The sequence below is a fragment of the Lolium perenne genome, chromosome 4 (genome assembly GCF_019359855.2).
Source record: "Lolium perenne isolate Kyuss_39 chromosome 4, Kyuss_2.0, whole genome shotgun sequence".
In the NCBI taxonomy this organism is placed as follows: Eukaryota; Viridiplantae; Streptophyta; class Magnoliopsida; order Poales; family Poaceae; genus Lolium; species Lolium perenne.
The window spans coordinates 66,090,940-66,100,433 of record NC_067247.2 but is presented as its reverse complement, the minus strand read 5'-3'; the positions used below and the strand labels follow the sequence as shown (position 1 = coordinate 66,100,433).

Sequence of the window (9,494 nt, the reverse complement as noted above, 5' to 3'; positions counted from 1 at the left end):
TGAAAGGCCAAAAAAAACCTCATTTTCCCTTCCAACATATTGTGTTTTCGTGCAGATCACGTATGAAAAGAGGTGTCGATGCAAAATTGTTCGTACATACTAGACTTGTATTTGTATATGTGCTTGTATTACTTTTTAGATTTTTCGCAGACCTAAAAACAAACTTTTCGAACTTCAAAAAGAAGACCACCCGAGGTCGGGAGCTACAAGTGATTTTCGCACATTCAAGAGGTTATATGTGAAAAAGAAACATGTGTTTAGTGCGGTGACCTGGGGAGGTCCCCCACCTGCAGGCTGCAGCGCACCCCAAATTTGAAATCGGGCAACGTCTCCGCTCTCCATTTTCGAAATCCCACTGCCCCCCATCTCGCCTTCTTCTCCCCATCCACCTCGCCGCCGCCGCCGCCGCCGCCGCCGCTCTGCCCAGATCCCGGCCACCGCGCATCCATCCCCGCCTCCACCCCAACCGCAGCCGCAGCCGGGATGCTGTCGGACGGCGACGACGACAGCTCCGCCCCCGCGCGGTTCGAGCTGCAGGAGGACCCGTCCTTCTGGAAGGACAACAACGTGCAGGTACAGATTCGTCTCGCCCTCCCCCCCTCGCCTCGCGCCTCTACCTCCCCGATTCTCCCGTCTCGATCTAGCCCAACCCGCGTCGCCTACGGAGCATTCCGTCGAACACCTGGTACGCGCTAACGGATCCGTCCCGCACCGCAGGTCGTCATCCGCGTCCGGCCGCTCAGCAGCAGCGAGGTGTCGCTGCAGGGGAGCAAGCGATGCGTCAGGCAGGATACTGGCCAGAGCATCACCTGGACCGGCCACCCGGAGTCCAGGTTCACCTTCGATCTGGTCGCCGACGAGCACATCACGCAGGTATGTATACTCAGTTGTTTCCCCGTACCCGTGCTAGTTTTCGTCTCTTCCTTTATCTGTTTCTGCAGAATGCCTAAATGCTCTTCTGCCTGTGCTGTGTAGGAGAGCCTTTTCAAGGTTGCTGGGGTGCCCATGGTGGAGAACTGCATGGCTGGCTACAACAGCTGCATGTTTGCTTATGGGCAGGTGAGCCACAGCCTCTACCTGCTGTTGCAGTTAGCAGCTGCTGATTTGCATTTCGAATATTTGTGCTTAAAAAACCTATCTGGTTTTTGGTAGACCGGCAGTGGCAAGACCCACACGATGCTCGGGGACATAGAAAATGGCACGCGGAGGAACAACGAGCACTGCGGTATGACGCCCCGAGTGTTTGAGCACCTGTTCTTAAGGATCCAGAAGGCAAGATTTGATGACATGTTGATTCAGATGGAGTATAATATTGTGCTGTAGATGGAGTACTGTTCTGAGGTGAAGTTTTCGATTGCTGTCTGCAGGAGAAGGAAATAAGAGGGGACGAAAAGCTCAGTTTTACTTGCAAATGCTCGTTCTTGGAGATATATAATGAGCAGATCCTGGATTTGCTCAATCCAAATGCAACGAATTTGCAGGTATTCCACTGAAATGCAGTGTTCACGCGTAGCTGTTTGCTGGTTGCATCTTTGTTGTGACACTGTTTGGAAATGTTCTCAAATTTTTCCTTTTAACTTTCCTTTTACAGTTAAGAGAGGATGTGAAAAGGGGTATGCATGTTGAGAATCTGACTGAACATGAGGTTTCCAATGCTCGAGAAGCAATGCAACAACTTATTGAGGTCAGTTTTTGAAAAATGGCCTAGTAGAAATGATATTTGGCTGATTAGGTCCTATAGGCTCTACCGGAAACAATTATTGTACAGCGACTGACATAGCATGCTTACATCAATTATGCTCAAGGTTCTTCACACAAGTAGCCAAAGACACATCTATAAACTAGTGTATAAATAAGTTGCTTCAATCTCCAATTCTATGTGTATTTGACTTCTGGTTTGATCCTTCTAGAAATCATCACTGACAATGACACAATAGAGTTTTATTTTCATACAATATGAGCAGAAATATGTATACCTGAATTTTAAATAGGACAACTGATATGTGTATACTAGTATACTACAATACCCAGTGGATGGTGGAGCCACCGGACTAGTACCATTTAGTGGTATTTATAACCTGGATTGAGAATAAATTGACCGGTTTCGTAATTTTCGCATCACATGTTACACATAAGTTCTTCTTTACCTCTAGGGATTTTGGCAAGTTTTCCCTGCCTTCATTAGTCGCTTCATTATCTGACATACCAAATTTATGTGCTAGATTAGCTAGTTAAGTTCTGCATTTTTTTCCAGGGGGCAGCAAACAGAAAGGTGGCATCCACCAATATGAACAGAGCAAGTAGCCGCTCTCATAGTGTTTTCACATGTCTTATAGAGAGTAAGGTATGATTTCTGTGTGGTAGGAAGCAAAACACTGTGCCTTTACTATCAAAGATATTGGCTGACCAGCATATATTTGTGGGTAACTTAATGCATGCATATGTATTCATGCAAATCTTCTAACTGAACTGTCAACCGTACAGTGGGAATCTCAAGGCATCAAGCATCATCGATTTTCTCACCTTAACCTTGTTGACCTTGCTGGCTCAGAGAGGTAAGTTCCACATGTAAACTTGCCTGTTTTGGTTCACATGATCACATATTTCAGAGTTAGCGCAAATATATGTGTTATGCATTTCAAGGCTCCTATTCTTGCAACTAACATGGTTGATGTGTAATCTGTAGGCAAAAGAGCTCAGGTGCTGAAGGGGAACGCTTGAAGGAAGCTTCAAACATCAACAAGTCACTCTCAACTTTAGGGTTAGCTGTTGAGCTTCATTTCTTTTATCTCAGATAATGCAGAACACTTCAAAGCTTGAGTTGAATCCAGTTTAATCATCTCACTGTTTCAAATGGAATTGTTACAGGCATGTTATTACCAGCCTTATTGCTGTGTCAAACAAAAAATCACAGCATGTTCCATACCGAGATTCGAAATTGACATTTCTCCTGCAGGTAATATGCACAACTGTAGTGGTAAATTTTTCGTGTTCTGAGTACTACCCAAATATTTGTGTAGGTAAATTTCAAAGATTATATAAAGCAAGATAACTTTGTTTATACATTTTCATCTATTTCCAGGACTCACTTGGAGGTAATTCCAAGACCACTATAATTGCAAATATAAGCCCATCAAGCTGGTAGATTTTTCCCCCCCTCTCTTCAAAAGTCTTGCTATATGTACATGTCATATTACTCATATGGTTGTTTGTTTTACTAGCTGCGCCGCTGAGACGTTGAGCACATTAAAATTCGCGCAACGGGCTAAGCACATTCGGAATAATGTATGTAATGAACATGTCTTATTCACTTGTTTTCAACAATCAACATGCAAAACAGCACCTAAATGTTGCTTTTGTAGGCTATTATAAATGAGGATGCCTCTGGTGACGTTCTGAGCATGCGTTTAGAGATCCAACATCTCAAGGTATAAATGATACATTTTAGTTTTGGCTTATGCAAAGTAATCTGTGCTCTGGATTGCAATAAGCCAGGTTCATATGTTTTCTCCAATTACGGTCTTTATGCTATCATTGACGTTAATTATAGTTAGCTTGTTCACAATATGTTTTGCACACGGTTGATATATATTTGCTGTACGTAATCTAATGCTTGCGCTATTCTCACAGAAAGAGCTCAGCCGCCTGCAAGGACAATCTGGATTTACTTCCAATGGATCTATCTGCCAGTCCCCTAGCGCATTCAAATGGGATCAAGCTCATGGCCAATTCAGTCCACTTATGTTTGATAAGGGAGCTACACAGGTACTCATATACGGTTTTGTCTATACTGTTTTTGTTTGTTGAACTTATCGTTTTGACCATGTGATTATTTTCTCTTTCTTGCGTTGTCTAGATGAAAGATTATGATACTGCACTTGTCGCCGCTTTTAGGAGGGAGCAAGAAAAAGAAGCAAAACTAAAGGCAGCAATTGCTGCAAAGCAGATTGCTGAACAGCTGGTATGCAGTTCTCTTAATTACACTGTATTCTGTGTAGACTCTAGAACACTTAGTCATGAAGGAGAAAATATGTGCCAATATAGTACTCCGCATTATTCTTTTATTAATTTCAATTTTCTGTTGCACCACAGGCGACTCAAAGATCAGAAGAGGTGAGAAGTTTCAAGATGAGGCTTCGCTTTCGTGAAGATCGAATCAAGAGACTGGAGCAACTTGCATCAGGGAAGCTATCCGCTGAAGCACATCTATTGCAAGAGAAGGAAGATCTTGTGAAGGAAATAGAAGCTCTACGTAGTCAACTAGAACGGAATCCAGAAATTACAAGATTTGCTATGGAAAACCTACAACTGAAGGAGGACCTTAGAAGGTTACCTTTGCTATCCAATCTCTTCAGCTTTCCTCCTATGCTTACTACCTATGCTAATATGGAGCTTGATGGCTTGTCATTGTTCAACTTTGTAGGTTGCAGTCATCTGTTGATGAAGAAGAACAGGAAAGAATGCAGCGACAGATAACTGTTTTAGAACATCAGGTATCCACTTTCATGACATGGTGACCTGTGAAATTTTCAGTGATAAAACTTTTTGCACTAAATTTTACAATTTCCTTGATGTCCTGAACATGTATAACTTACATAACTTGCATAATTTGCAGCTCCTAGAAGCACTTGACTGGAAACTTATGAATGAGAAGGATCCTGTTAAGAAGGTATGCTTCTATAATTTCTAGACTCACATGTTTAATTATAAAACATGCAGAGATTTAAAATTTTCTCTGAAAGAATATGTCAATTTCTGAACAAATGATACTGGTTCTATAGCTGAACGCCTGAACCTTAATGTGCTACAAAATACTTTTGTATTAAGGCATATTTTCTTTACCTACCTTTTGGCTTAAACAGTATCTCATAATGACTTCTGCAGGACCTCTCACTATTTGGAGAGGTAGATGGTGATGAGAATAATGAGTTTCTTCGTTTACAGGTTGGTATTGTAGAACTCTATCTGATATATCTGAAGTCTGATTGTATCTTCACAGATGAAACTCTACTGTTATTTATTATTTCCTGTAGCCTCAGTTGTAATGTTACTATACAGGCTATTCAAAATGAGCGAGAAATCGAGTCACTGCGTAAAAATTTGAATGTCTGTTATCAAGCAAAAGAGAAACTTGAGAGGTATATCACTATTTCCTACCTTGTATGTTCTGTTATTGCATCAGCTTCAGCTTTTGCAATTCTGATGAGTTCTATGTGTTCCATTACTCATATTGGACACTGTGCAGGCGTGTTGATGAGTTGACTGTAGAGTTGGAGGCAGCGAAGAAATGCGACCATGAGAACAAAAAATTTGAGGTTGCACAGCTCCAGGAACAATCAGTCCTGCTTGATGCTCAGACGGAACTTAAGACATTAGTTGATGCAATAGCTACTGCAAGTCAAAGAGAAGCAGAAGCTCATGAAACTGCAATTGGGTTGGCAAAAGAGAATGAGGAATTGAGAACAGAGCTTAAGGTCTTGATCGATGATAACAAGAGATTGGTTGAGCTCTATGAACAGGCTATTGTCAACATCGGGGTGAAACAAGATAGCTCTGTTCTTCAAACTGAAGATGTGAATGAGCAGCAAAATAGCCATCCTTCCTGTGGAGGGAGTACTGTGAATGGTTGCCTGCTAGATGACCAACCAGAGGGTGCAACAGGTTTTCCTGCAAATGGTTCATCCACTGATGCTGTAGAAGAGCCTGAGATGGTGGACGAAAAATGCAGCCACAAGGATGACCTTTCGAGATCTGAATTTTCGGAACTGCAACTTCAACTGGAAGAGATGCATGAAGAAAACGATAAACTTATGAGTCTGTACGAGCAAGCTATGCAAGAAAGGGATGAATTTAAAAGGAAAGTTTCTGAGCAAAGCAATCCTGAAACTACTGAGGACATTCAGTTCAGAGAGACAGATGCTGGAATGGATGAAGCAATGGATACTGAGATTCAGTTCAGAGAGACAGATGCTGGAATGGATGAAGCAATGGATACTGAGATTCAGTTCAAAGAGACAGATGCTGGAATGGATGAAGCAATGGATACTGAGGGTATCCAAGGAGAACAAGTGCATGACTCTCCCATTGTAGCTTTTAAAGAGGTGCTGCAGCTTGTTCGGGTTAAGCTGGAGCATGTCCAAGACAAGCTTGTGACTGCCCAGGATGCAGTGCAATACTTTAAACTACTCGAAATGGCTAGTACTAAGGCAGAAGAACTTTCAGCAAGCATTCAGCTCTGTTGCCGAGATGTTCAGCAAGGGCAGGAAGACATGAATGCCCTCAAGCCGCAACTGTCAGAATCACAGGAGAGAGAAATTTCTTCGGAAGGCAAGCTTTTCTCGCCTGCGCCTGCAGCATTATGTTGGGACTTGCATTTGGAAACCAAAGCCCTTGCTGGGTCCAAGTTTGATGTCAGCATGGAATTAATGAATAATAAGATGGAAGAGTTGAGTAACCTGCGAATTCTCAAAACTGAAGTTTCTGTTGCGTTTACAAAAGCACAGGAGTCTGAAACTGATTTGAGAAACAAAATCGATGGTCTTAAACAAAAGTACCGTTCTTTGGAAGCTCAAAGGAACGAGACAGAAAAGGTTCTCTTTGCTATTGATAATTTGAAGAGCCCTGCTACCCCATTGCTGAAACCCAAGAATTTTGGCAAGGCATCTGAACTCCTGAGTTTGGAAGAGGGGAGAACAAAGCTTTTAGCTGAGATGAAGAGGTTCCGCGAACAGCACAGCATGGTGCAAAAGGAAATAAAAGGCCTGAAAAAGTATGACGATCTTGATGATAAGATTTCATGCCTTGAATCAGAGGTAGAGGATTGCTACCGCTCCCTGCTGGAGGCTGATACCGAGAAGTTTGTCCGAGATTACACCTTAGCTGAAATTTGGGAGGGTGAACTGAAGAGCAAGCCGAGCTTACTGGTTGACTACCAGGATAGCATCTTTCAAGTCAGCTTGAAGGAGGAGGAGATCAGGCTATGTGAGGAGTCACTGCAGCACCAGACAATGTCCTTGGATGAGCTGAATCCAAAGCTAAATCAAGCGATGCGGGACCTCGGCAAGCTTCTGCGTGACAGAACATCTCGCGGTTCGGATGCATCCGCTCTGCACGTTTCCGACAAGGTGAAAGGGGACCTCGACGCCATGGAGGTTCATGTTGCTGAAGCTAGACAACTCCTGCTCATCGACAACCAAAGCGATTCGTGAACCTCTCCAAGTACCAAGTAGTCCTCACCGATGAAACGACTGACAGGCTAGTCTGTCTTCGCCTTCATCTGTACACATCCTCTGTAGCAGAACAGCTGTTATCAAGTGTTGCCATATCGATTCCGTTCTGTAGATGGAATTCATGACTCATGAGGTGGGCTGTAACTTTTTTGGTGTGACCTCCTATTCTCGGGCGGTCTGGCATCCAGAGCTATCAGCAGGCCCCTTATGTAAGTTAGGCAGATTTAGATCCTCTCCCTTTAGCTGTGGAATTCATTTTACAAGACAGCGACTGATTGTACAAGATATTGATTTCAAGAGGGCTTGATCCTTTTCTGTTTCTGTATCACAATTTATGGCAACCGTCATAGTTGCTTGTATATGTTCGTTGCTTGTATATGTGAAGAATGCTACTGATGTTTCAGTTCTTGGCAGGAATTGCAGCCTGACGAATTTGTTTTTCTTTATTGTACATTTAACTTTGGCTGTGCTGTGGCAGTTCCAAAGTGTATTGTGCTGCCGTCCTGTTGTTTGGATTGCTTCTGGAAGCTCTTCGTGACCTTTGTCTCTTTGTGTTGCTTCTTTGCATCTTTGTCCCAGCTGTTTGGTTGGACTGCCGGTTGTTTGATTGTTTTTCATGAAACAGAAATCTACTTTGGCCCTTTGTTCCACTGATCAGCTGTTCCATGAACAGTAAAATGATCTCTCTCAACTAGTCATCATCATCAACTTTCTTAGCAATGCTTATAAAAAAAATCGAGACCGTCACCATCATGTGGCCGAATCAATATCACACGCAAGACACGTACCAACAACCCAACATCTAGAGATGCAAGCAAGCGGGATACCGTCAAAATCCCACTTATATTTCATTTGATGATTTCTAGTACTCTATTCTATATGCAGATTTAGATTTGCATATGCTTATCTAGATAAATCTGTGACAGTCAATATGTAACAGAGGGATTACAAAATTGGCCCCAAAATTAAAACCGAAAGAGACAAAATAAAGTCAAATGAGATTTTGTCTGCTGGGCTCAGAGGCGAAAACCACATGGATGCTTAGCCGCAAAGCGTTGTTTATTGGACGATGCGGCCTAGGACGGCGCACTGAAATTCTGTTGAGATACGATCATACGAATTGCAGGACTCTGAGATCTCTAAGAGAAGGCACGAAGAGGGAGGAACACCGAAGGAATCGGTGGTGTTGATTGGAGAAGTGAGGACGAAGGGGATCATATAGGCATGCCAAGGCGGCCAGCGGGACGTGGCCACGACGGCGGCCGTCCGGCCAATCGTCCTCGTCCGCGGCACCTCTACCTTGTCACTGAAGACTGGTCAGAGGGATACAGCATCCGCAAGGTGGACCTGGCGGCGGGCAGCGGTGCCGGCGCCGACACAGATGAGCAGCAGCAGGAGCCGCGGCGGCTGCCGCCGGCAGTGCTCCGCCTCGAGTCTCCGCACAACGGGCCAAATCACTTCGCGGCGGCCTTCGGCACCAAGATCCTGGCCATGCACCAGACGCCCAGGCAGTACATCCCGGTCTTGGACGTCCGCACTCGGTGCCTCAGCTTCGGCCCTCCGGTGCAGCGGCTCCCTGTGTCCCCGATCTGCGTGCCTCTCGGCGACAACCTCTTCAGGCTAGATGTCTTCAGATTTGAGATGCTCTGCCCTCCGTCACCACCGGATCGAGCACGAACTGCTCTGGTGCGACGACCTCCCGGAGTGGTCATGGCGCCCCCTCCAGGTCCCACCCTTCCGGCACAAGTTCGTCACCTCCCACGCCGTGCACCCGGACGGACGGACCATCTTTGTCAGCGTCAAGGTCGAAGGGCGCGATAAGGGCAACACCTTCACCTTCGACACTGGGGTGGACGACGCTATATGGGCGTGCCACCGCGGGTGGCAGCTGCCGTTCAAAGGCCCCGCGCACTACGATCGGAAGCTGGACGCCTGGGTCGGGCTCACCGGCGACCCGGCCACCGCTGGACACCTCTGCTCCTGTAGAGTGCCGTCCACCGGCGACGACGGCTGCTGGCAGCCCCCGGCCTGGAAGCTCAGCAGGGAGAAGCTGTTCCGGCAAGACTACCCACCAGGCGAGACGCACACCGGCGCAACCCTCGTCTACTTAGGGATGGGGTACAAGAGCCGGTTCTGTCTCGTGGAGTGCCTCTCGCGCCGCGTCGGAAGCAGGCGCCATTTGCTTCGACTCACGACGTTCTCTCTCAAGTACCACAAGAACGGTGACCTTGGGGCAAGCAGACGCCGCCGGGTTCAGTCGTTCAA

At 45.4% G+C, this 9,494-nt stretch overlaps 1 protein-coding gene across 1 annotated transcript; it reads left to right on the top strand.

The window, feature by feature from the left end:
• Positions 1-294: 294 nt before the first annotated feature.
• LOC127292829 (kinesin-like protein KIN-12G) lies at positions 295-7,675 on the top strand. The gene is made up of 21 exons (XM_051322330.2): positions 295-573; positions 718-873; positions 976-1,059; positions 1,153-1,272; positions 1,368-1,481; positions 1,592-1,684; positions 2,255-2,344; positions 2,485-2,555; positions 2,687-2,761; positions 2,869-2,956; positions 3,083-3,141; positions 3,222-3,285; positions 3,363-3,428; positions 3,631-3,765; positions 3,857-3,961; positions 4,093-4,328; positions 4,424-4,493; positions 4,616-4,669; positions 4,885-4,944; positions 5,059-5,138; positions 5,246-7,675. The coding sequence occupies exons 1-21, from the start codon at positions 484-486 to the stop codon at positions 7,206-7,208; spliced, it is 3,873 nt and encodes a 1,290-aa protein (XP_051178290.1). The 5' UTR covers positions 295-483; the 3' UTR covers positions 7,209-7,675.
• The last annotated feature ends 1,819 nt before the right edge of the window (positions 7,676-9,494 follow it).

Bases quoted from the DNA above. Each gene is read 5' to 3' on its own strand.
- LOC127292829 (XM_051322330.2), top strand. From the start codon at position 484: ATGCTGTCGGACGGCGACGACGACAGCTCCGCCCCCGCGCGGTTCGAG. The intron at 1,060-1,152 runs GTGAGCCACAGC...GGTTTTTGGTAG, and splicing joins GCATGTTTGCTTATGGGCAG to ACCGGCAGTGGCAAGACCCA. The intron at 2,556-2,686 runs GTAAGTTCCACA...TGTAATCTGTAG, and splicing joins GACCTTGCTGGCTCAGAGAG to GCAAAAGAGCTCAGGTGCTG.